Source organism: Bos grunniens, chromosome 21, assembly GCF_055505025.1.
Source record: "Bos grunniens cultivar Pamir isolate PY7600 chromosome 21, Bosgru_T2T1.0, whole genome shotgun sequence".
Classification (NCBI taxonomy): domain Eukaryota; kingdom Metazoa; phylum Chordata; class Mammalia; order Artiodactyla; family Bovidae; genus Bos; species Bos grunniens.
This window is the reverse complement of record NC_141185.1, coordinates 948,158-973,670: the sequence shown is the minus strand read 5'-3', so window position 1 is coordinate 973,670 and position 25,513 is coordinate 948,158. Positions and strand designations below refer to the sequence as shown.

Below are 25,513 nucleotides of genomic sequence, written 5' to 3'. Positions count from 1 at the left end.
GAGGGGCAGACGGCCTTGTGGGTGCCCGGCTCTGCTTTCTGGAGGGTGACCTCCACTCTGCGGTCTCTGAACACGGGATTCACCCCTCCCCAGCCACACATGGCATGAGGGATGTCGGCTTCTAGAAAGCCCTGAAAGGAGATTGAGACCCTGAGGCCCCCACCCCCAGATAAGGGCTAGGAAGTGTTTTGTTTTATTTTTTATTTTTTTAGTTTTCTGAATGTTGAGTTTTTTTTTTATTATTTTATTTTTAAACTTTACATAATTGTATTAGTTTTGCCAAATATCAAAATGAATCCGCCACAGGTATACATGTGTTCCCCATCCTGAACCCTCCTCCCTCCTTTTTAATGATTAATTTATTGAAAGCAGGATCCGAATAAGGTGCTTGGTTTGCAACTGCACGCTACATCCTTTAGGTCTGGGTTTTTCTAACTCTTGAAAAGGTACTTTAAAGAGCATACCTGCAGGATAATTCAACCCCTGCCTCCTCTTCTGTCCAAACTCTGACTCCCGTCACCGTCTCAGGCAGGTCAGGACAGCCCAGCCGAGCCTCGCGACGCCCCTGCTGCTCTTTGCCCTGCACCCTCCGCCTGCCCCCCGTGAAGGCACACACGTGGGCAGATGCAGGGCGGGCCCTCTGCGCGCTGGCGCCTCTGGCTTCCCTTCCACACCATGCGTGTGTGTGTTTCCCTGAACTCGAGTGCCCTTGGCGGTGCCTGGGCTCCGGTTCCCCAGGGGCACTCCCCGGTGTGGATGGCCCAGTGGCTTTGAGGGATGTCTCGGTTTCTAGTCTGGGGTGATGGTGAACTCAGCTGCTGTGGATGTTCATGTCTGAGTCCGTGGGTGGATTCCCAGCAGTGGGGTTGGGGGTCGATGCCCCCAGGCCCTCCACCTGCAGGGTCACGGCCCCGCCTCTCCACCGACTCCCCAGCAGCGGGCCTTTGGATCTTGTTTCCCTGCTGTAACGGGTGTGTGGCGTCTCACTCTGGCTTTAATTTGCATCTCCCTGATAACTAATAGGGACTTCCCGGGTGGCCAGGGGTAAAGAATCCACTTGCCACGCAGGAGACGTGAGTTCAACTCCTGGGTTGGGAAGATCCCCTGGAGAAGGAAATGGCAACCCACTCCATTCTTTACAAGCCAAGTACTCTTGTGTGGAGAATTCCACAGCAGAGGAGGCTGGAGGGCTCTAGTCCATGGGGTTGCAGAAGAGTCAGACACAACTTAGCGAGTAAACAGCAACAGCTAATAAGGTAGAGCATGTTCTAATGTGCTTGTTTATTAGCCACATGGCTTTTTTGGTGAAGAGTCTGTTAAAATGTTTTGCCCGTTTTCACTGGACTATTTTCACATTATTGAGATTTGAGCATTCTTTACACATTCCAGATAAAACCCTTTGTCGAAAATGTGATTTGCAAGTATTTTCTCCGACTCTTATCTTGTCTTCTTGTGCCCTTGAGAGGGCTTTTCACAGAGCAGAGGTCTGCGTGCTGACGCCGTCCCGTTCACTGGGCTTGCTCTGTCGCTCCACGCGCCCGCCCTTGGCCAGCAGCATGTTGTGTTGAGCTGTCGGTTTAGAGCAAGTCTCCGTGTCGGGGTGAGACGTGCCCGACTACGCTGTTTTTCTTTTTCAAAGTCACTGTTTTCTACTGAAGTACAGTTGACTTACATTATCATATTAGTTTCAGCATAGCGATTCAATAGTGTCACAGATTAAACTCCGTTTAAAGTTGCTGTAAGGTGCTGGCTCTGCTCCCCCGTACAGCGCATCCTTCTAACTTGTCTCCTTTATGCCTGCCGGTTTGTGCCTCCGAGTGCCCTCCTGTCTCAGCCCTCCCCCTGCTGCTGCCCCACTGGTAACCACTGGTGTGTTCTAGCTGAATCTGTTTCTGTTCTGCTCTGTACATTCATTTATGTTATTTTTTAGATTTCACATATACGTGATACCTGGAGTATTTTGTTTTTCTCTGTCCGACTTATTTCTAGGTCCCCCAGAGTTGTAAGTGGCAGAATTTCATTCCTTTTTATGGCCTGGTAATGTTGCGCTTTACGCGCGCGCGCACACACGAACACACACACACACACACACACACACACACACACACACGCCAGGCCCTCTTTATCCATGCGTCTGCTGATGGCCTCCTTCATTGCTTTCATGCCTTGGCAGTTGTCAAGAATGCTGCTGTGAAAACTGGGATACATGTATCGTTTCAAGTTAGTAGTTTTGTCTCCAACCAGTACATGCCCGGGAGTGGGTTCCATGCTCACACGATAGCTCTGTTTTTGGTTTTTGAGGAACCTCCGTTCCATTTTCCTTGGTAACTTCACCGGCTTTCCTTCCCGCCACCAGTGCAGGCAGGCTCCCTTTCTCCACGTGCTCTTCAGCGTGTCTGATGTAGACGTTCTGACGGTGGCCTTTCAGACGGTGGGAGGCGGCGCCTCCTCCAGGCTTAGACTCGCGTTTCCCTGACGGTCGGGGCCGCTGAGTCTCCTCACGGCTGTCGTCCGTCTGGATGTCTTTGGAGAAATGTCTGTTGAGGTCTTCTGCTCATTTTTAATCAGATTGGTTGTTTTCTCAGTGCTGAGGTGTCTGAGCTGTTTGTGTATTTTGGAAGTTAAGCCCTCTTGGTTGCATCGTTTGTAAGTATTTTCTGCCGCCCCACAGGTTGTCGCTTGTTTCGTCGGTGGTTTCCTCTGCAAAAGCTTTTAAGTTTAATCAGGCCCCATTTGTTTGTTTCTGCTTTCCTTTTTCAAAATTATTTCGATTGTTTTAGTTCCTTCACCTTTCCATATACATTGAAAAGTTACTTAACTAGTAATTATAAAAAAGCCTCACGGGGACTTCACTGGAACTGCACCTGGGGCCACATCTGCGGTCTCGTTTGGGGAGAACGAATGTCCTGAGCCCGGCAGGGGCCCTGACAGCAGTTGGGAGTGCCTAACATGCAGACCCAGCGTTTACTGTATTAGATTTAGGTATTTCTTTTTTTTGTAAATGCAAGGTTTTTTACACACTGACTCCGTTGCTCGTTGCTCGTATATGGAACTGCGCTGCTTTCCATGTTGGTAACCTCAGTAGTTCCTGGAGCTTGTTTCCACATTCTCCCACATTCCTTGGGACATTCTACATAACGACCCTACCCTCCGCCTCACCTCCCTCGCCCTGGGCAGGCCTTCGGTGCTGTGTGGAGTGGCAGTGCTGCGAGGACGCGCTTGGCCTCGCTCCCAGCCTTAGGGGAGAATATGCCGTCTCTCACCGTCCAGCATGATGTTTGCTGGAGGCCTTTGGACATGCTCTTTATCACGTGGAAGGGGTTCTCATCTATTCCTGCTTCACAGATTCAGCTCAGTCATGTCCGACTCTTTGCGACGCCATGGACTGCAGCACGCCAGGCCTCCCTGTCCATCACCAACTCCCAGAGCTTGCTCAAACTCATGTCCATCGAGTCGGTGATGCCATCCAACCATCTCATCCTCTGTCGTCCCCTTCTCCTCCTGCCTTCAATCTTTCCCAGCATCAGGGTTTTTTCCAATGAGTCAGTTCTTCACATGAGGTGGCCAAAGTATTGGAGTTTTCAGCTTTAGCATCAGTCCTTCCAAAGAACACCCAGGACTGATCTCCTTTAGGATGGACTGGTTGGACTTTCTTGCAGTCCAAGGGACTCTCAAGAGTCTTCTCCAACACCACAGTTCAAAAGCATCAATTCTTCGGTGCTCAGCTTTCTTTATAGTCTAACTCTAACATCCATAAACGACTATTGGAAAAACCATAGTTTTGACTGGACGGACCTTTGTTGGCAAAATAATGTCTCTGCTTTTTAATATGCTGTCTAGATTGGTCATAGCTTTTCTTCCAAGGAGACAGCATCTTTTAATTTCATAGCTGCAATTACCATCTGCAGTGATTTTGGAGCCCAAAAATAAAGTCTGTCACTGTTTCCACTATTTCCCTGTCTATTTGCCATGAAATGATGGGACCAGATGCTATGATCTTAGTTTTCTGAATGTTGAGATTTAAGCCACTTTTTCACTCTCCTCTTTCACTTTCATCAAGAGGCTCATTAGTTCTTCGCTTTCTGCCATTAGCGTGGTGTCATCTGCATATCTGAGGTTATTGAAATTTCTCCCCGCAGTCTTGATTCCAGCTTGTGCTTCATCTAGCCGAGCGTTTCTTATGATGTACTCTGCATATAAGTTAAATAAGCAGGGTGACAATATACAGCCTTGATGTACTCCTTTCCCGATTTGGAACCAGTCTAGTGTTTCATGTCCACGTCTAACTGTTGCTTCTTGACCTGCATACAGATTTCTCAGGAGGCAGGTCAGGTTGTCTGGTATTCCCATCTCTTGAAGAATTTTCCAGAGTTTGTTGTGATCCACACAGTCAAAGGCTTTGGTGTTAGTCAATAAAGCAGAAGTAGATGTTTTTATGGAACTCTCTTGCTTTTCTATGATCCAGCAGATGTTGGCAGTTTGATCTCTGGTTCCTCTGTCTTTTCTAAATCCAGCTTAAACATCTGGAAGTTCACGGTTCATGTACTGTTGAAGCCTGGCTTGGAGGATTTTTGAGCATTACTTTGCTAGTGTGTGAGATGAGTGCAATTGTGCGGTAGTTTGAGCATTCTTTAGTATTGCCTTTCTTTGGGATTGGAATGAAAACTGACCTTTTCCAGTGCTGTGGCCACTGCTGAGTTTTTAAAATTTTCTGGCATATTGAGTGCAGCACTTTCACAACATCATCTTTTAGGGTTTGAAATAGGTAAACTGGAATCCCATCACCTCCAGTAGCTTTGTTTGTGGTGACACTTCCTAAGGCCCACTTGACTTCGCATTCCAGGATATCTGGCTCTAGGTGAGTGATCATACCATTGTGGTTATCTGGGTCATGAAGCTCTTTTTTGTACAGTTCTTCTGTGTATTCTTGCCATCTCTTCTTGATATCTTCTGCTTCTATTAGGTCCGTACCATTTCTGTCCTTTATCAAGCCCATCTTTGCATGAAATAGTCCCCTGGTATCTCTAATTTTCTTGGAGACTTCTAGTCTTTGCCATTCTGTTGTTTTCCTCTGTTTCTTTGCATTGATCATGGAGGAAGGTTTTCTTATCTCTCCTTGCCTGCAATGCAGGAGACCCAGGTTCGATCCCTGGGTCGGGAAGATCCCCTGGAGAAGGAAATGGCAGCCCACTCCAGTGTTCTTGCCTGGAGAATTCCATGGACTGAGGAGCCTGGTGGGCTGCCGTCCAAGGGGCCACAAAGGGTCGGACACAACTGAGTGACTTCACTTTTATTTCTTTTGTGTTCCTAGAGTTTTTAATCAAGTCTCTTGCTCTTTCCAAAGACCCAGATGTGGGTTTATTTTTTTCTAATTGTGTCTTTGTTTTCAGTTTCCTTGTTCTGCTTTTATTCTCCTCATTTCCTGCCTTCTCACTTTGGGCTTAATTTGCTCGTTTCCTAGTGTTGTAAGGTGAAGCTTGGATCGTGCCCTGGAGAGTGTCTTTCTTTCCTCCTGTAAGCACTGAACGCTGTGAGCTCTCCTCTCAGCACCGCGTTAGCCGCGTCCCACAGTCCCTGACACTGTGTTTGTCCCTTTCATCCACACAAAATGTGTCCAATGTCCTTCCAGCCTCCTTTGTGTCCTGCTGGTGATTTAGCAGTGTGTGGTCGTTTCCCAAGTAGCTGATGTGTTCCAGTCATCTTCCCATAGCTGATTTCTAGCTAACTCCATTCTTGTCAGAGGACATAGAGTATGTGATTCTGGTTCTTTAACGTGTGTGTGGAGCGTTGCTTCATTGCCCAGGATGTGGTCTGTTGTGGTGAACGTTAACTCCTTTCGTGAGTCTCCTTCTCTAGCTTTTTCCCTGGCCCTGCACAGTCAGAGCAGCCCCCGTGGGTGGACGGGCTGGGCTGGGGGCTGCGAGGGGGGCCCTGCCACGTGCGGGGTCCTGCTGGGGTCCCCACCTCACTGCGGAGCGGCAGGGCCTGTGGGCGCGCGGAGTCTCCACGCTGGGGCGCGCAGTTGGAGAATTTGCTGCCGGGGAGGCCTCCACCTCACTGCGGAGCGGCAGGGCCTGTGGGCGCGCGGAGTCTCCACGCTGGGGCGCGCAGTTGGAGAATTTGCTGCCGGGGAGGCCTCGTGTCTGCCTCTTGGCGCCTGTGCACCGGGTGGAGGGCGGAAGCATCTCCATGCAGACAGCTGGGGCGGGCGGGACCCTACAGAGGAGAGGGCGGGGCCCAGGTGAACCCTGAGAGCAGGTCCCCGGAATCCTGCAGCTGGGAGTGCGTCCCTGGGGGCTCCCCGGTCTGTGTCTTTGCCGGCTCTCTGCCCTGCCCGTCTGTGGACCCTCTGCAGGGGGGGGCTTGGTCCAACAGCCTCCGCGGCCTGGCGGGGCCTGGGCGGAGCCCCGGGAGGCGCGAGGCCCGTCTCCACGAGTGACCGGGGTGTGGGGGCCTGCAGGGTGGGCGCGGGGGCGTCCACGCGCACGGCCGCCGCTCTCCACGAGTGACCGGGGTGCTGGGGGCCCACGGGGTGGGACCAGGGTGTGGGGGCGTCCGCGCGCACGGCCGCGGCTCTCCTCGAGTGACCGGGGTGCTGGGGGCCCGCGGGGTGGGCGCGGGGGCGTCCACGCGCACGGCCGCCGCTCTCCACGAGTGACCGGGGTGCTGGAGGCCCACGGGGTGGGACCAGGGTGTGGGGGCCTGCGGGGCGTCCGCGCGCGGCCGCCACTGAGCCTGCCTGTGCTCTGGCAGGTTGTGCAGCCTGACCTTGAAGAAGCTGGTGGTCTTCAAGGAGCTGGAGAAGGAGCTCATCTCCGTGGTGATTGCCGTCAAGATGCAGGTGAGGGTTCCCTCTGGCGCCGCCCCGGGGCACTGCGGGTGTGCTTGCTGCCTGGGGAGCAGACGGGGCCCTCCCCTGTGCAGACCCCCGCCTGGCCGCCCTGGAGGAGGGGTCCTGTTAGCCCCGTGGGGCCCCTGGCCCTCTGAGGGGGCCGGGTCCCGAGTCCACTCTCAGGGTGGCTCTCGGCCCTTTGCAGACCCTGCGGCGGGGGCTGTGCTGGGCCCACCACCATGGCCCCTCCTGCCCCAGCGTGGCTCATGGGTGCCCACGGGCAGCTCCTTGAAGGGGGCACATCCCCGGTGTGGCCTGTCTTCTGAGGACCTCGGAGGGTTAGCCCCTCAGGGTGGAGTCCGGCCTCACCCCCCGACCCCGGGCTGCTGGTGCCCGTGTTTGCAGCCGACCTGAGCACTCTGACCCTGAGGGTCTGCAGGGCCTCCCGACGGGACCACCGGGAGCACCTCGGGGGCTCGGGGCCAGGCCGCCCTCCAGACTGGAGGTCAGTGTGGAGCCCAGGGCCTGGGGAGGAGAGCCTGGCATCCAAGGAAAGGCTCCTGGCCCGAGGGGCAGTGGCACTCCCAGTTCAGGGGGCAATGCCCACGCAGGAACCGGCCCCGCCGGCCCACGGGTGGCCCGGTCTGCTCGGGGCCCCCTGGCCCGGGAACCTCTCTGGGTCAGAGCAAGGGGATGGACCCTTCCTGGCCCCCGATACCCGCGCCACTGACCTCTGACACAGCCGACCCCCCCCCCCCCGCTGGGGCCCCGTCCCTCCAGCTGCCCTCCCCGTGGTCCCGCCTGGACCCTGTCCCTACGGAACACTTGGCCCCTGGCAGGCCCAGGCCCCCTCGCAGCCGCCTCGCCCGTCCTGCCAGCTCACCTCGGCGCCCGCGTTGCCGGCCTGACCCCACGCGGCGTCCTCCCTGGCTTATCCTCGGGCCTCCCGTCCCGCTGGGTCGCCTGCCTTTCAGTCTGCTCCCGGCTCATCTGCCACCCCCAGGCCCTCAGGGCACATGAGCTGCCCCACCGGCTGACCACTGTGGTCGCTGCTGCCCCTGCCCGCGTCCTTGCTGGGACTCCTCTTCACCTGGCACAGGCCTGTCAGTTGAGGGCCTGACCCAGACGGGCTCAGGAGTACAGGGAGCTTGGGGGCATGGCTGTGATGGACACAGGGGCGAGGCCAGGGGTGGGGAGTGCCAGGCCACGGGGGTGTCCTCCCTGTGAGCCTGGCGCGGTGCCCTCCCGCTGCGGCTCTGTCAGCATCTTCTCCGGGGCCAGCACCTGCTCCCGCCCTCACCCGTCTCTGCACCCCTTGTCCCGGTTGCACGCTGGGGAGCCGATGTCAGCCGCGGGGTGACCTCTGCTCGCCCGCCCAGCCCTGTGAGCCTGTCTCCTCGCGGTGCTCCCCGGACGCGGGGCTGAGCTAGTCCCGCTGTGTCTGCTTCCTGCACTCAGTGGAGCAAGCTCCCGAGGCTGTCTGCATTGGGACAGCTGTTTTTAAGATGATCCTATGGTGAACATCTTTAATCCATTTGGAACTTCATCTGGGCCAAGGTTTGAGGTCGGGACTGGGTGTTCTCTGCGGACCATCTGTCCACGTTATTGTGGCCATTTAGTGAATAGCTTTTCCTGTCAGGGGCCTCCCTGGTGGCTCAGCCAGTAAAGAAATCCGCCTACAATGCAGGAGACCTGGGTTCGATCCCTCGGTCGGGAAGATCCCCTGAAGAAGGGAAAGGCTACCCACACCAGTGTTCTGGCCTGGAGAATTCCATGGACTGTAGGGTCTGTGGGCTCGCAAGGAGTAGGACATGACTGAGTGACTTTCACTCTCACCTTCCCGGCCAGCCTGCAGGCTCCCTAGTGTGCTACCCACCGGGTCTGTCTCTGCCTCCATCCCTGGGTCCCCGGGTCTGGTTCCGGCTGGTGCTGCCCTCCCCGTCCTGCGGATGTGCTGCTGGGCTTCAGTCATTGACCACCTCACCCATTCTGCTGTGGGAGTCGGGGGAGGACACCCATCATGGTTCTGCCTTCCTGGGGACACGTGGCCTCTCGCACATCTGCTCATCCACCTTCATGTTCATCCCGCGAGTGCAGGGAGCTTGGCCGTGACCCATCTCAGTCTCGGCTCCTCAGGCGCTGGGACAAACCTGTAGAGGAGGTTGTCCAGTTGCTCAGTCGTGTCCAACCCTTTGTGACCCGATGGGCTGCAGCACGCCAGGCTTCCCTGTCCCTCACTCTCTCCCAGAGCTTGCTCAAACTCAAATCCATCAAGTCAGTGATGCCATCCAACCATCTCATCCTCTGGTGTCCGCTTCTCGTCCTGCCTTCAGTCTTTCCCAGCACCAGGGTCTTTTCTAATGAGTCAGTTCTTTGCATCAGGTGGCCAAAGTATTGGAGCTTCAGCATCAGTCCTTCAATGAATATTCAGGGTTGATTTCCTTTAAGATTGACTGGTTTGATCTCCTTGATGTCCAAGGGACTCTCCAGAGTCTTCTCCAGGACCGCAGTTCGAAGAAGGTCAAAGGATGCGGGCTGTTTTAAGGCTGGGGATAAACCCCCGGTGGTGCCTTTGGGAGTCACATGCTCAGGCCTCCCGCCCCCTCCCCGTCGGCAGCTCTTCCGCTGACACTTTGAAATGAACTGACTCTGGCCTTTGCCGTTTCGCTGCAACGTGCCCTCTTCTGAGTCCGGCTTCCTTGTTCTGTGCCAGGGCTCCAAGCGGATCCTGCGGTCCCACGAGATCGTGCTGCCCCCTAGCGGACAAGTGGAGACCGACCTGGCGCTGACCTTCTCTCTGCAGGTGGGCCGCGCCCTCGCCCTGTGCCGGCACGGACCGCCCCTCTCCCACGAGGCGGGCTCTCCAGGGTTAGAAACGCGCTTGGGGTGTTAGGTCGAGTCTTTCCTCACATTCCCAAGATGAAGAGAGGGTGGTGAGGCCAAAATTCAGGTGCTCAGCTTCGGTCATCTCATCCGTGTTTAGAAGAGATGCGGGTTGGGGAGGGGCAGAAAGCAACTCGACATCTCAGACAAAAGGAGGCGGAGAGGGGGTGGGGCTGTGGACAGCCCGCGCTGTAAGTTCAAACCCCTCGGGTGTTCCGGGCTGTGCTGCTGGTGGGCTTTAGACCGGGACCCCCCAACCCTGTGTGAAACAGGGGTCTCCCAGGGGGGCGGGTGCTGGGCAGGCCAGCATTCCCCAGGCTCCTCCTCCCCCCACTTCTCTTTGCATAATTAAGACCCGAGTTGTTTCCATTCAGCCGGTGCAGTTCTGGCTGAGCACACTTGCTGCATTAGCATCAGTGGCTCCAAATCCCAGAAACCCCTGTCGCTGTGAGCCGTAAGATGGGGCTGTGCTGCAGCCAGTCTGCGAGAGCCCTGCCAGCCCGGCTACTGCCCGAGCCCCATGGCGCCTTCTGGGTTTTGTGTTGACTTTTCTTCGTGGGGGTGGTGGTGAGGAGAGTCAGGTTCTATTCTTATTCTTATTTTATTTATTTATTTGGCCATGTCAAGTGGCTTCTGGGATCTCAGCTCCCCAACCAGGGACTGACACAGGCCCTCGGCAGTGAGAGCCAGAGTCCCGACCGCCAGGGAATGCCGCAGGAATCAGGCCTGTCGAGTGTAACTTCCAAAGCGTGCGGTCCGCTGTCTTCGGGCCTGTGGCTCCCCGGGCGTGGACGCGGCTGTGTCCCCTCCACCTCTGCCCCGGTGGAGCGCAGCCCGTGGCCCCCGGCTTTTACAGTAGGCTGTTAGTTGGGACCCTTGAGGAAACGTGCACGTCTGCCCTGTGCACAGGCGCGCACCAGTGTGCACAAGCGCCCCGGTCCTGGGAGCGGGCGTGGCCGCCTGGGCCCGGAGTGCTGGGTGGGCACGGCGCCCTGGACCGCCAGGCAGGTGCCCCGCTGAGTAGTTACCCCAGATGCATGGGCCCCTCCTGAGAGCCTGACCATGTGGCACATGTCTGCCACCAGTGGCCGTTCTTGTGACCACGGCCTGCGATGACCAGCGGGCCGGGAGCCCCCGGGCTCAGGTGCGTGATCCGTGGGTGTCGAGGGGCGTGGCCGTCTGTGTCACCGTAGCCCCCCTCCCCCGCAGTACCCCCACTTCCTGAAAAGAGAAGGCAACAAGCTTCAGATCATGCTGCAGCGAAGAAAGAGGTACAAGAACCGAACCATCCTGGGCTACAAGACGCTGGCGGCTGGCTCCATCAACATGGCTGAGGTGAGGGCGGTGGCCAGATGGCCTCCTGTGCCTCCTGGTGGGCAGGGCAGGTGGGGGCGCGTCCCTGCAGGCACCCCGCCCTCACTGCCCCCCTGAGCCTCCTGCCCAACGGGAAGGAGGCTGCCCGGGTGGGTGGTGGGCCAGGGGCGTTGCCAGCCCCCTTTGTTAACATGGCTTCTTTGGTGACGGTGATAGGAGGCGCTGCTTTTCTCAAAAGCCTCATTTTCTTCCTTGACGAAAGAGCTGGCCGCCCCAGCTGAGTCCCCCAAATTAAAAAATAATCTGGTCCCTAAAACTCCAGCATTAGGCTGGATTTGATCAAATGACCGCAGAAACAGCTTCTAAAACGTGGAGGCATTCATTCGCTGGCTTGTCCTGACAAGGCCCGTCCAGTGAACTGCTTGGGCACCTGGGGTCCTGGTGGGGGGCATAGGCTGGTGCCAGGCGGGGGTGGGGGGCTCTGCTGCCCAGAGAGAGGTCTGCTTGATTCTCTCGTGATCAGAGCAGCCCCAGGGCTTCCCCGTCCTGTTGGGCCAAACCCAGGGGGTATCTGCTCTGTGGCACCAGAGCTCCGGCTCACACAGGGGCCTGTCCTCCTTGGCCCCCCAGGGCCTGGTCCCTGGCATTGAGTCCTGAGGCTCGGGCCCCATCTGGGCTGGCCCTGGGGCTTCACACGCTGCCTGCTGCCACGCCGCTTCTCCTCGACGGCCTTCGGCGCTGGGGGGCCTTCAGCGCTCGGGGACTGGGCCTGGCACCGACTGCCCCGCTTGATGTGACAGCTCCCTCGTGGCCCGGCCACTGGCTCCGTGCCCTCTTGTCCTCCTGCCCTGTGCGCCCCCTGCCCCCATGCTTGCCTGGCTGACCACGGCCCCTCTGGTCGCTGCCGAGAGGAAGGCCTGGCGGAGCCCCGCGTGTGCCCCCGGCGTGGGCCAGCAGGGTCTCCAGAGCCGCGCCCCCGCAGGTGCTGCAACAGCCGGCGGAGGGCGGGCAGGTGCTGAGCCTCTGCAGCAACATCAAGGAGGCCGCGGTCAAGGTGGCTGAGATCTGGATCTTCTCGCTGTCCAGCCAGCCCATCGACCACGAGGACAGCGCCATGCAGGCCGGCCCCAAGGCCAAGTCCACCGGTGAGTGCCACCTTGGGCCGCCTCTCTGCCATGGACGCCACCTCCCGGCTATGAGCCTGCAGGCGTGGGGAGCTGGGGAGGTGATGCGAGGGTCTGCAGGCGACCCTTGGGCGGTGGGCGTCCCAGCCCCGCCCCCACACTGGGACCTAGCCACTGAGCGAGTCTCGGGAAGCTGTGGTGCCTTCTCGGGTCTGGCACCATACTGGGCCGTCTTCTGTCACAGCTGGGGTCACTGTCTCCCCTGAGGCGGGGGTGGACAGGCAGGGAGCGGTCCAGCGGAAGGTCCAGGACCCTGTGGTGGTCAGGAAGGGCCAGACCATGGCGGGGGGGGCACGTGGGGGTGAACCCTGTGAGGGGCAGGAAGACCACCGAGGGGCACGTGGGGGCTGTCCACCTGCCGTGCCGGCTGTGGGGGCCGTGTCCTCGCGGCTCCCTGCACTCTGGGGGTCGGAATCTCAGGGTGCCCTCCCTTCTGTGTGCTCATTCCGCAGAGAACTACTCGGAGGAGGAGTATGAGAGCTTCTCCTCTGAGCAGGAGGCCAGTGACGACGCCGTGCAGGGGCAGGTAGGGGGCCGCGGGGGTAACGGGGTGGGGGCAGGGGCAGGTAGGGGGCCGCGGGGGTAATGGGGGAGTCCCAGGGGGCAGGTAGGGGGCTGAGAGAGTAATGGGGGGGACAGGGGCGGATGGGGCCGAGTGGTAATGGGGGGGCAGGTAGGGAGCTGAGGAGGTACCGGGGGCAGTAGGGGGCCGGGGTCACTGGAGCCACGTGGGGCCCCTGAGGGGATGCCAGGACCCCCAGAGCCGCCAGCACGGTGTCCTGAGGCTTGGGCGCTGCCAGCAGGCGCTCTGACACCCGAAGTCCACGTGGGGGGTCCCTGGGCCCCGTGTAGGGCTCAGGAGCGGCCTGTCTTTGCAGGATTTGGATGAGGATGACTTTGATGTGGGGAAGCCCAAGAAGCAGCGGCGATCGATAGTAAGAACGCCGTCCATGACCAGGGTCGGTGGAGACTGGTTTTACTAACCTGGGGAAGTGGGGGGCGGGGGCCTGGGGTGGGGGCCGAGGGGGCGGGCAGGGTGTGGGGCGGCCGGTCCGATCGCATGCTGCCCCGGAAGCCCGGCTCTGTGGCTTCTCCTGAGGTCCAGCCTCTTCCCCGCAAACAGCGTGAAGGTGGGCGCGGCTCCACTCCATGGCCTCGCCTTGGGAGGAGGGCATCAGCGTGCCAACCCCAGGCTGCGGGCCACAGGCCCAGAGGCAGTGGGCGAGGCCAGTCCCTGAGCAGAGGCCAGTCCCCTAGCAAGCCTGCTGCTTGGCCCAGACACGCCCAGTGTGAGGCCGGCCCCTGTCTTGGCTCTAGGTAGGCGGTCGGGGGCTCGGAAGGGCTGGAGGCCCTTCCTCCAGCAGGGAGGTTCTGGCGGAGCGGAGGCCCGTCCCAGAGTGTCCACCCCTGGTGCCCGCGCTCTCAGGCCAGGCTGTGGCCCCAGGCCAGGCCAGCATGGAGGGCGGCCCAGGAAGCCCCAGTGCTGACCCCTGCCCCAGAGCCTGCCACCTGGCCAGGCTGGGCGGCCACGGGCTGGTTCCCGAACACTGAGTGAACCAGCTGTCTGGACCACAGTGCGTCCGGAACTGCTGGGACAGCATCTGTGTGAGCCTCGGGCCCAGGGCCCGACACCCGGCTTTTGTCAATGGAGCTAGGGCTCCTCCTATAGGGTCGGTGCCCAGAGCTGAGCCCTGTGGCCACGGCTGTACTGGGAGTAGATGGGCCCTCGCACCCTGGCCACCACCGCGGTCCACGGAGGCAGAGTGGGGCCTCACACATGGAGGCTTCTGAAAGAGCCGTAGATCCCTCTCCATCCCCGTGTTTGGTCCAGACCACCAGCCTGTCGGTGGGCCCGTTTCCAGGTCTGAGCACAAGTGTGGTTTCAGGCTTTGAAAACGCCTGCCGCTGCTGAAGTGCGGGCGGCTGGAGGTCACGGGTCTCTGCTGTCTGAGCCGCCCCTGCCCGCCGTCGCTGGGGAGCAGCCCCGCGTGCTCTGACCGCGCCCCGCTTCTCTTGCAGCAGCAAAACTTCAAGCAGAAAGTGGTGGCCCTGCTGCGGAGGTTTAAAGTCTCCGACGAGGTGAGGGGGCGGCCCCCGGCAGCCGGGGCCCTGGTGGGAAGAGGGCCCAGAGGCCAGCTCTGGGCGGGTCTCCAGACGGTGATGTCTTCATCCGGGAGTGTGGACGGTGGGGCCACCCCCAGGGCCGCTTGGGGGTGGGCAGAGGCCCGGGCAGTGCCCATGGTGCTTCCTGAACGATCGCTGGACAGACCTGGAGGAAAGCGGGCTGTTGTGTTTGGGGGGGATGACCATGGGCTTTATTTTTTAGGGTAGTTTTAGGTTCACAGAAAAACAGTACAGTTTCCATGTGCCCCGTCACCCCACACGGCCTCCCTGGCTATCAACCGTGTGCTTTAAAATTTCTTCTTTTCGCTTTTTTCTAATCTCCAAATGATGAGTTTGTAGAACTTTGATAACCAGAAGAAAAATGCCTGGTTTTTCTTTAAATGTGATCAGAGGACAGTTCGTCCCCAGGCTCTGGACCCACCCAGGGCATGTGGCATGTAAGTGTCTGAGCCCCAAGGCCTTGTCACCACGTGGGTCCCAGCAGTGAGAGGTTGCTGCTGAGCCGTGAACGATGCTGGGATTCTTGGCCTCCTGAGGACAGGAATTCAATGCGGGGCCAGTGACGAGGCTTGATCGTTCACAGCTGTTGTGTGATAAAGATTTATTAAAGTATAAAAGAGAGAGAGACAGCTTCTGACATAGACATCAGAAGAGGGTAGAAAGAGGGCCCCCCTGCTAATCTTTAGGAATAAGTTACATGCCAATCAGGAGGCTGTTAATTAGAGAAAGGAAATGTCTCAATACTCAGAGACTGGCACCAGGTCTCTCACCCACAACATGCATTTTGAGATAACATTGACACAAAGTGAGTTATCCCGGGCCGTAAAATGATTGACGTGAATCTTGAAGAAAGGCAGGTTTCCAAGCAGATACATGGTCTGGATAACACAGCTTAAGAGAACACCTGCATGGGTAAAACATACTGGCTTGTCAAGTCTGTTCTGAATCTTTGGTGGAACGGACTTGAAGACAGAACCTAGAGTAAATACATCGTTCATTAACACAGCTTAAGAAAAACGTTTCCATAAGAAAAACGCATTGGTTAGCTCAAGGCATGAGAAAAGTTCAGGTGGAACCAGGTGTCGTCATGGCGACACAGAATTTTAAAAGAAGCTTTTAAATTTGTACAGAGAAGGGAAAAAAGTCTGACGCTTGTAATCTGCTGCCTCCTGCCGCTTAAGAGAGAGCAAAAACGTCTGACCCTCGCAGCCTGTTTGCCCGTGTGGAGGCCCCTGGCCTTCCTGCCTGTCGCCCTCCCGACGGCATGCGTGATGCCCGGAAGCGGCAGCCGTGTGTCTGCACGCAGGGTGGCACCGTCCCCTTGCGGTGGCTCCTCACGTGAGCCGAGGTCCTCCCCACACTGGCCTCCAGGTTCACGCGATTCCTGGCAGACCTCCAGCTACCCTTCTGAAGAAACCAACCACCGAGTGCTGGAACTTAGACGTAAATGCAAGGGACCCAGAATCAAGAAGACAGTCGTTGAGGAGGAGCAGACGTGGAGGACTCACACTGTCTGTCTTCAGAACTTAGCAAAAGCTACCATCCTCAGCAGATCAGTGAAGTGAGGTTAAGTCGTTCTATTAATGATCAGTTGATTTCCAGGCAGACCGTTCAATGGGGGAAAATAGCCTTTTCAGCAGGTAGTGCTGGAGCAGTGGGATGCCTGGGCACAGAAGAGGCGCCTCCTCACAGTGCACATAAACATCAACCCCAGGCGACTCAGAGCCCTAAATGTATGGGCCCAAACTGTAGACCTCTTAGAAGAAAACAGGAGTATTTGTGAGCTCAGATCAGGCAGTGGCTTTTCAGATATGACACCAAAAGCATGAGCAAACAAAAAACAAGCAAGTTGGACTCCATCAAAATGTAAGGTTCTGTGCTCCAAACAGTACCAGCAAGAAAATGAAACAGCAGCTCACAGGGTAAAATACTTTGCAAATCATGTATCTGATAAGAGACCTGTAATCCAGAGCATAGAAAGAACACTTACAACTCAGAACAGCACAGTGAAAAAACCGTCCGTCCGCTTTAAAAACTGGGCACAGGATCTGAGGAGATACTCCTCCAAAGAAGAGATACAAAGAAGCCAGCAGGCGCACGAGGAGATGCTTGACGTCGCTAGTCATCAGGGAGAGCAGATCACAACCGCAGACCCCTCTCGATTGCCACTGGGCTGGCCGTCCCCAGGGACACGGAAGATACGTGTTGATGGGGATATGTGACCGTTGGAAGCCTCGCATGCTGGAGGGAACATCCATAGTGCCACCACTTCGGAAAAGAGACTGAACGGGTTAGACACCCTTGCTAGGCACGCAGCAGTGCCCCGTGATTCCCCGTGAGGAGGAGACTCGTCCACACAGGCCGATGGCGTTACAGGAGCTTCCCTGTAGCCACAGAACCTGGGAGCATCGCCCCGTCCCCACCGGCCGACGGCAGACACGCTGTGACCCATTGTGAAGACGCACTGGCAAGGAGGAGCTGGCTGTGGGCGTACACACAGAGGCTCACACTCTGATACACACACCGCTGGGCTAAGGAGGGGACACTGCATGCCAAGTGGTTGCAGCGCGTGCGCCCTCCTGGGAAAGGGCCAGTGTGCGGGCCTGGGGGGCTGGCGGGGGCAGGGGCGCCGGGGAGGGCAGCCTCTTGCATCCGGGCCCTGGGGGGCTGGTGGGGGCAGGGGCGCCCAGGGAGGGCAGCCTCTCGCATCCGGGTCCTGGGGGGCTGGCGGGGGCAGGGGCGCCCAGGGAGGGCAGCCTCTCGCATCCGGGTCCTGGGGGTGCCGTGGCACAGCTTCTGTTGTGGGAGCGCTGTCGAGTGCTCTGAAGGCCGTGCTGGCGGCACAGGCTTCCCAGGCTGGGGAGAGAGCCAAGCCGAGCGCCTGGGTGACCGGAGGCCTCCGTGCGATGCCCGCAGGGACCGGCTGGAGGAAGGGTGCCGGGTGGCCGAGCAGTCTCCTCCCGTCTGTCCCGCAGCCTCACACCTCTGGCCTCACGTAGGTCCTGGACTCGGAGCAGGACCCCGCAGAGCATGTCCCTGAGGTCGAGGAAGACCTGGACCTCCTGTACGACACGCTGGACATGGAGAACCCCAGCGACAGCGGCCCCGACATGGAGGATGACGACAGCGTCCTCAGCACCCCCAAGCCGAAGCTCAGGTGGGTCCAGCTGCGCCAGCATCCCGGACGCGGGCACAGCCACCTGCCTTCAGAGCCAGCGGCCGGTAGGGGCGAGCCGCAAGGCGGCCCATCAGGTGGTCCTCGGGGCCAGAAGGGAAGGCGATGTGTGGGGCAGCAGGCCCTCTGGGGTGTGGGCTCTGGGGAGGGGGTGGACAGGAGGCACAGATCCCGAGGGGGCCCTGGGTCTGCGGGGCTTCCAGAGGTGGGGTGTGGCGAAGGGAGAGTCCAGTCTGGAGCCAGCCGGGGTCAGCCCCGCAGGAGGCCGTGTCCGGGAAGGAGGGGCGGGTGGGACGTGGACCTGGGAGGGACCAGTGGTGCCCTGGGGCTATCCATCCTGTGGGGAGCCGGGGGGGGGGCACTGGGGGCCCCCCAGGGGCAGGGGTGTGGGACAGTGCTGATGGCAGGGGGCCGGGGGCAGGTGGGGGGCTGCAGCCTGGCCTGGAGCCGGGGGAGCCTAAGTCAGAGGCAGGAAGGTCTGTGGCCTGGCTGATCATTAGACGTTAAACAAGCACAAGTCAGAGCCCGGGGAGCACCCAGGAGGGGGCTGGCATGCTGTCAACTGCCCCTCGTAGCCTCGCAGACCTCTCATGGCAGGATCCCCCCGACAGCAGACCCCTCACAGTGGGACCCCCCTATGGCAGAATCCCCCTCATGGTGGGACCCCTCCACGGCAGCCCCCCCACGGTGTAACCCCCCCACAGCAGGACTCCCCCCACAGTAGGACCCTCCACCGTGTAACCCCCACCACGGCAGCGCCCCCCACCATGGCGGGACCGCGCCCCCACAGCGGGCCCGAGTCCTGACCAGCCAGTGACTGCTGACTCGGTCCCCAGCCTCCTCTTCCTGGAGGAGCTACTGCAGCTCAGGTTAGGGGTCCCTCTTCCTTTCTGCCCACGCCGCCTCCACTTTCAAGGCCAGCACAGTGGACCCCCGACCCCTCTCTGCCTTCAGGGGGGCAGGTCTCTGCTTCTGTCAGCCACCGAGGTTACCTCCATGGCCCAGCTGACCCGTGCTGTCCCCACTGGAATCTGCTGCAGGGCGAGCCCCCAGCCAGCCCCCGTCCCAGTCCCGGGACACAGGTGTGGCATCTCGGGCCTCACACACCGGGATCCGGCCTCACGTTTCACGCCCGTGTGGCTTCATCAGCAGACGCTGCAGGGGTCCTGGCCCTCCTTACCTTGACCTTCAGCTCCTGCAGTCTGGCCTGGGGGGCCCAGGCCCCCCCACCCACCAGGCCTCCAAGTGTCAGATGCAGCTGTCGCGGGTGCCCCGGGCGCCCCCCAGGGTTGGGGGGCTTCGGGGCACAGGTGTGCTGGGCGGCTCTCAGGCCCGCGGTGTCCCCGCCTGTGCTGTGGTCCTTGAGGGTGGGGCCTGCTCTGTGCTTAACCCTGCTGGGCCCTGGGGGGTTGTGTGGAGGACAACACACTCTCTGTCCCCATTTCCCAGGCCATACTTCGAAGGCCTGTCCCACTCCAGCTCACAGACGGAGATCGGGAGTGTCCACAGCGCCCGCAGCCAGAGGGAGCCTCCCAGCCCGGTGAGCAGCCCCCGCTGGGGTCCTCGGGCGGGCAGGGGCCACCCTGATCCTCCCATCTGAGTCACTGGAGGCTCCGACAAGCCCAAGGCTCAGTGCCTCCCGGTTTGCGGTGTGATCTGAGTATCCTGCCCAGTGACTGTTGTGGGGTGGCCCTGAGCCCACAGTCCAGGAAACGCTGGCCAGTCTCCCCAGGCTGCCTCCAAGGCCAGAGTCCCCTGCCCAGAGGTGAGCCAGCCTGGGTACCATTGCCGGACACCTCCTGATTCCCTCCCGACTCATCCACACAGGCCGACGTGCCGGAGAAGACGCGGGTCCTCGGAGGCAAGCAGCCCAGTGACAGCGTGTCCGATTCGGTGGCCCACGTAAGCAGGCGTGGGGCCACCTTCACAGAGCCCACTTACATGTTGCCTTTCGGGGTCTGACCTGTGCCCTGGAGGTCCTCTTCCTCCCGACATCCAGAACCTGCACAGAGATATGATGAGGTTCCCCTGGACTCTCCCCACCCCGAGGGATGGTCAGGGTCCCCCCTGGATTCATCCCACCCCTGGGGGATGGTCAGGGCCCCTGGATTCACCCCACCCCCGAGGGATGGTCAGGGTCCCCCCCCTGGATTCACCTCACCCCTGGGGGATGGTCAGGGCCCCTGGATTTACCCCACCCCTGGGGGATGGTCAGGGCCCCTGGATTCACCCCACCCCCGGGGGATGGTCAGGGCCCCCCTGGACTCACCCCAACCCCGGAGGACGGTCAGGGTACTCCTGGACTCTCCCCACCCCCAGGGGATGGTCAGGGCCCCTGGATTCACCCTAATCCCAAGGGGCAATCAGGGTCCCCTGGACTCACCCCACCCCTGGTGGATGGTCAGGGTCCCCCTGGACTCACCCCACCCCCAGGGGACAGTCAGGGTCCTTCAGGACTCACCACACCCCCAGGGGATGGTCAGGGTCCTTCAGGACTCACCACACCCCCAGGGGATGGTCAGGGCCCCTGGAGTCACCCTATCCCCAAGGGGCAGTCAGGGTCCCCTTGGATTCACCCCACCCCCAGGGGATGGTCAGGTCCCCCTGGATTCCCCTTACCCCAGGGGATGGTCAGGGCCCCCCTGCTTTCCTGTCAGGCACAGACCACCACGGCTGCTTCCTGCTGCTCTCGTGCAGGTTCTCAAGGAAGGGGAGGGCAGGGGTGGTGCGGGTCTCCCCACGGCAGGCAGGACTGGGAGCTCTGTGGTTGGAGGTAGAGGTCAGCTGGCTTCGCAGGGCAGCATGTGACCATGTCCACATGCGTGGAGTCACCAGCCCAGGAGAGGCCTGAGCACCCTCACCCAAACCAAGGCAGCTTGGGCATGGGAGCACAGCGCCGGGAGGGGGCCCCAGGGGTGTGCGTTCCCGACCACTCCATCCTCTGCCTACAGAGCACGCCCGCTCCCGGGGAGCCGCCAGCACCGCCTGAGGAAAGCCCCGAGGTGGAGACCTCTGCCCTGGACCTGTTCGCCGAGAAGCTGCCGCCCAGCGGGCGGATCACCAAGACGGAATCCCTGGTTATCCCCTCCACCAGGTGACCGGCCGCCCCAGGGAGGCCATGGCCCAGGCAGTGCCCGTGTGGGCCAGTGTGGAGTATGTGTGGGCGCCCCGTGTTGGGGGGCCTGTCTGGCTGCATGATGAGCATCACTCGGGGGGCCCACCTGGGACCCTCACTCACCCCCATCTGGAGCTGGCTGCCGGCTCCAAGGGCAGGGAAGGCCCGCCATCCCCTGTCCCCTGTCCTGGACCCTGTGGTGCCGTCTGGGCTGGGGCAGGCTTGTGCTCGGTGCCCATGATTCCATGGCGCCTGGTGTCAGCGTGGGCGGGGTGTGCCCGCTGGGCGCGGGCCATGCAGACAAGCAGAGCGGCTCTCACACAGTGCGCAGTCCAGTGCAGGGCCTCTGCGTGGCCGGGGGCAGCAGGCCGGGGTCCCGTGGACGCGGGAGCAGCTTCAAACGGCAGAGCCAGGCGCCCTCCTGGCAGAGGACAAGCCCTCTGTGTCCTCCACACACCCTCTCCCCCGCCCCCTCCACGGTCAGACTCCCGGCTGTGCCGCAGCTCCCTAAGCACTGACCGGCCCAGTGCTGAGCCTTCTGCACGGTCCCTCCGCGAGGTCGGCCCCGGGCCCCCCACTGCTGCAGGGCCTCAGAGCCCACCCCTCAGCTCACTGTGCCCCGAGGGCCCCCTCCACCCTCTCCCAGCCTCCGGCCCCGTATGGCGGACACTGAATGCGCTGCTCCCCGATTTTCATCCTGTGGTCAGCCCGCACTGCCTCCCTGTACACGCCTCCTCCCAGAAACGGGAAGGGAGGCGACATGCACACGGCCTTTGGGACCGAACCTCCCGACCCAGGCCGTGCCTGGCGGGAGCCAGCAGACAGGCATGTCAGCCGCTGGCCTCCGTGAGGCCTTGGCTTTGTTTGTTTCTGGGACAGGAGTCTTCCAGGAGCAGGGCTCTGGTGCTGGCACTACCTGGGGGGGCACAGGGGCCTGTGTCAGGACTGGGAGGGGCACCCTGAGCTCCAGGACGTGGGCATGGTCTGCGCCAGGCGCACCTGGCAGGGGAGGGGCTGGGGTCTCCGTCCTCGTGGCCTGTGGCCCAGCTGCCCGACTACCCCCAGCGCAGCCATCTCACCGCAGAGAGGTTGGGCCCCCAGGGCAGTGAGCGCCCGCGGCTGCCCCACAGGTCCGAGGGGAAGCAGGCGGGCCGCCGGGGCCGGAGTACGTCCCTGAAGGAACGGCAGCCGGCACGCCCGCAGAACGAGCGGGCCAACAGCCTGGACAACGAGCGCTGCCCCGACACGCGGAGCCAGCTGCAGGTGCCTGCGGGCGGGGGGCTGAGGGGAGGGCCTGGCGGGAGCCCATGCTCCTGCCGCCCGGCCCCGTGGCCTCTGTCCACACGGGGGCTGTATGTCTGCATGCACCAGGGGTTGGGCTCTCCCGCCTGTCAGCTGGGCAGGCGAGGGGCTGGGCACAGCTTGCCTCAGGGCAGCTGCAGATGAGCCCCGTCTCTCCAGATCCCCAGGAAGACTGTGTACGACCAGTTAAACCACATCCTCATCTCTGACGACCAGCTCCCGGAAAACATCATTCTTGTGAACACCTCGGACTGGCAGGGGCAGGTGGGGAGGGGCCGGGCAGGGCAGGGTGGGGAGGGGGCAGTGTTTCCTCGGTGGGGCCCTGGCCAGCCCTGCCCACCGTGGACGCGAGCGGGGCGCGCGGCTGAGGGTCACCCCCGCCCCCCCAGTTCCTCTCAGAGGTGCTGCAGCGGCACACGCTCCCGGTGGTCTGCACCTGCTCTGCGGCCGACGTCCAGGCGGCCTTCAGCACCATCGTGTCTCGGATTCAGAGATAGTGAGTCCCGGGCGTGAGGGTCTCTGCTCCGCAGCGTCACGGGATGGGGTGAGGGCCGCTCTCCTGAAGCTCTGCCCCTCGCCCGCCCGCAGCTGCAACTGCAATTCGCAGCCGCCGACGCCCGTGAAGATCGCGGTGGCGGGCGCGCAGCACTACCTCAGCGCCGTGCTGCGGCTCTTCGTGGAGCAGCTGTCGCACAAGACCCCCGACTGGCTGGGCTATATGCGCTTCCTCGTCATCCCGCTGGGTGAGGGGGTCCCCCGCCCTGGGGCCGCGCGGATGCCCAGGGACGCCGAGGGCGCTGGCGGGGGCTTGCTTATTTATTAACCTTTCAAAGTTCTCAAGACCAAAACTCCCGTTTTTTGGCTTGGCTGAATGTCTGCGCTGGAAGGGGTGGAGTCCTCAGGGAGACCCCCGCCCCGGGGCGAGGCGGGGGGCGGAGAAGCGGGGGCCACGGGCGGGGCCGCGCCTGATGCCCCTCTCGGCCCCCAGGCTCCCACCCCGTGGCCCGGTACCTGGGCTCCGTGGACTACAGGTATAACAACTTCTTCCAGGACCTGGCTTGGAGGGACCTGTTCAACAAGCTGGAGGCGCAGAGCGCCGGTGAGGCCCCGGGCGCACGCGCGCCCACCTCTCCCGTCCCCCGCTCCTCCGGTTCCCGCCTAGGCCGCGGCGCCCCCCCCCCCCCCGCCCCCGCGACCCCGCCCCTTGCGCCCTTCCTCTCCTCCCCTCTTGTCCGCCCCCCCCCCCGCCCCGCCCCGCCCCGCCCCCACCCCCACCAGCCCTCCCGCCCTCGCGCCCACACCCCATCTGCAACCTGCAGCCGCCCCTGCCCCCTCTGTGCCCCCTTCTCCGCAGGCCCGGTCTGCCCTCCCGCCCACTCCCGCCCCGCGCCCCTCACCCTCGCGCCCCTGCCCTGCTGCCCAGCCCATCACACCTCGTTTTGAAAGTCAGTGGTTTGCTTTGCTCTGAGACACACTTTATGTATCGGGCCTGAGCGCCGGGCAGGTAGCTGGGGTCAGCAGGCATGGTTAGTGGGGGATGGGCCAGGATGTTTCTCTTTGCCTGTGAGCCGCAAAGCTCTTTGGTGACCGGCAGGGGAGGGTTTTTCAGGATTTGGAGAGGCCTCACTGCCTTCCCCAGGATCCCATGAGGGCAGCAGCCAGAGGAGCCTCTCAGCCGTGCCCAGCCTGGCTGCCTGGACCCTGGGTGCTGGGGTGCGCCATGCCCACGGATCCCTTCTGGTCTTCTTCTGCAGTGCAGGACACGCCGGACATCGTGTCAAGAATCACCCAGTACATTTCGGGGGCCAACTGCGCCCACCAGCTGCCCATCGCGGAGGCCATGCTGACCTACAAGCAGAAGAGGTACCTCCTGGGGCCCGGGCAGGTGTGGGGTGGAGACCGCCATACTTCTGCAGTCTTGGCCAGGCGGCCTGCGTCCTCACTGTCCCAGCTCCTCGGGTCACTGACGGGCCAACGGGATGGAAAGAGACCTGGGATGAGGGAAGCCCCCAGTTCTCCTGACCACTGCACCTTTTCCCGACACAAATCAGAGTTAGGATTAGCTGGTCGATCTTTCTTTATCTTTGTACGCGCTGGGATTTTCTGTAACTGGAGTCACAAGAGCAGCAGCCCCAGTGCTGGCCCAGCAGGGACCTGCCTCGTCCAGCAGCCAGTCTCCAGCGGGAGGCCTGGTCCTCACCCTGCCCCGTGCAGGACGATGGCCAGGGGCTGGGCTGATGCCCGTTGGCATGGGGTGGGGCCTTGTGCAGTCTGAGGGGGTCGAGCGGTCCCCTCGCCCGTCTGTGAACAGAGGTGCAGTCAGGGGGTGGCAGGAAGAGGCAGACCGCAGCGGTCTGAGAAGCTCAGCTGCCTTGCCCCCGGCTCTGTGAGGGACCCCCAGTGGGTGCCTCACCGCCCGAGCGCCTAACAGCGTCCTGTCTCTCTCTTTGGCGGCTCTCTGAAAAGGAGAAAGAACTTTCACTTTGACTTTACCCTCAGGTACCGCTGCCCTTGGGTCTGGCCCCCCCCGCCCGCTGGCTGGTCTTTAGGGCTGTTTGGCAGCCTTGGGTCTGGCCCCCTGCTGCCCGCTGGCTGGTCTTTAGGGCTGTTTGGCAGTGTCGGCAGGTGGGGTGGCTCTCAGGTCTCCGTATGGGGGTCGGGAGGCACAGCCTCCATCAGGCAGGCTCCTGGCACTGCCCGGTCCCTCTCGGGCGCCCACCCAGCCTCAGGGACAAAGTCTGCTGCCTGGCAGCGTGTCAGAGTGCGGGTTGGGAAGTGGCTGGCGGAACTCCTCTCTGAGTTGCTGCGTCTCTGAAGCCTGGCATTGCTACCGCTGTTAGCCACAGGGACTGGTTCCACCCCGTGAGCCACCAAGCAAGCACTGGCACCGCTCGGCATGGGCTTTGCTCCCAGTGCCCGCTGCCAGCAGCCAGGGAGAGTGGCTTGGGGCAGCTTCGCAGCTCAGTTTTGGGGTTTACCTGGATGGTGGCCAGACCACTGGGACCTCTGCTCACAGCGAGGCTCTTTTTTTTGCCCCCAAGGCGGCGTCTCCTCCGTTTGACCGTTTGTCGGAGCCTAGACCCATGGCCCTGCCTGATAGGTGTCTGGCACTGGGCCCCACGGGGCGTTGCTCTGCCTGAGCCTCAGGGCATTTGCTCTGGAAAAGCCCCAGGGCGAGTCCTTGGGTCCCAGGCTGCCTCTGTGCTGGGCCCCGGGATGGATCAGGAGGAGGGGTGTGAGCCTGTTCAGTTGTCCTGCTAAACAAGCCTCAGGGTCTAGAGAAAGACCAGCCGTGGTGTGCCCCGCTGACCCCGAGCTGTCCTGGGGGCCTGCGCTCGCTCCCCACCCTGCCCACCCCCGTTAGCTGCGCCGGGAGCGCAGCCTGCTTTGCTGCCTGGGCCGCAGCGTCTGTCTGTGCCAGGGTGGGCTCCCGTGAGCCACGCCTGTGGCCGGGGCTTGGGAGACCCCGAGCCGCCTCCGTGCTCAGCCCCCAGCCCCGCGTTGCAGTGGTAACACCGGCCCCGGGGTGGGGCTGGTCCCAATGTCCCTGCGCCCCGGCTGGAGCCCCGTGAAAGCCAGTGTGC

General features: G+C 61.2%; 1 protein-coding gene across 8 annotated transcripts in view; it reads left to right on the top strand.

The window, feature by feature from the left end:
• The window catches only part of PACS2 (phosphofurin acidic cluster sorting protein 2), a 64,950-nt gene that overhangs the window by 30,390 nt on the left and 9,047 nt on the right, over nt 1-25,513 (top strand). For 3 of the 8 annotated variants that reach the window (XR_015149333.1, XM_086362643.1, XM_086362647.1), the window contains 17 exons: nt 6,754-6,841; nt 9,546-9,635; nt 10,925-11,050; nt 12,012-12,174; nt 12,666-12,739; nt 13,092-13,172; nt 14,233-14,292; nt 17,337-17,494; nt 18,962-19,052; nt 19,340-19,414; nt 20,464-20,606; nt 21,758-21,890; nt 22,089-22,193; nt 22,319-22,425; nt 22,518-22,672; nt 22,918-23,028; nt 23,684-23,792. Coding sequence is in view for 4 of the 8 variants with exons in the window: in XM_086362643.1 (XP_086218769.1) it covers nt 6,754-6,841; nt 9,546-9,635; nt 10,925-11,050; nt 12,012-12,174; nt 12,666-12,739; nt 13,092-13,172; nt 14,233-14,292; nt 17,337-17,494; nt 18,962-19,052; nt 19,340-19,414; nt 20,464-20,606; nt 21,758-21,890; nt 22,089-22,193; nt 22,319-22,425; nt 22,518-22,672; nt 22,918-23,028; nt 23,684-23,792 (1,869 nt within the window). In the remaining 4 variants the exon portion in view is untranslated. The remainder of the gene's footprint in view (nt 1-6,753; nt 6,842-9,545; nt 9,636-10,924; nt 11,051-12,011; nt 12,175-12,665; nt 12,740-13,091; nt 13,173-14,232; nt 14,293-17,336; nt 17,495-18,961; nt 19,053-19,339; nt 19,415-20,463; nt 20,607-21,757; nt 21,891-22,088; nt 22,194-22,318; nt 22,426-22,517; nt 22,673-22,917; nt 23,029-23,683; nt 23,793-25,513) is intronic. The other 5 variants (XR_015149335.1, XR_015149336.1, XR_015149334.1 and 2 more) reach the window with 3 other exon arrangements.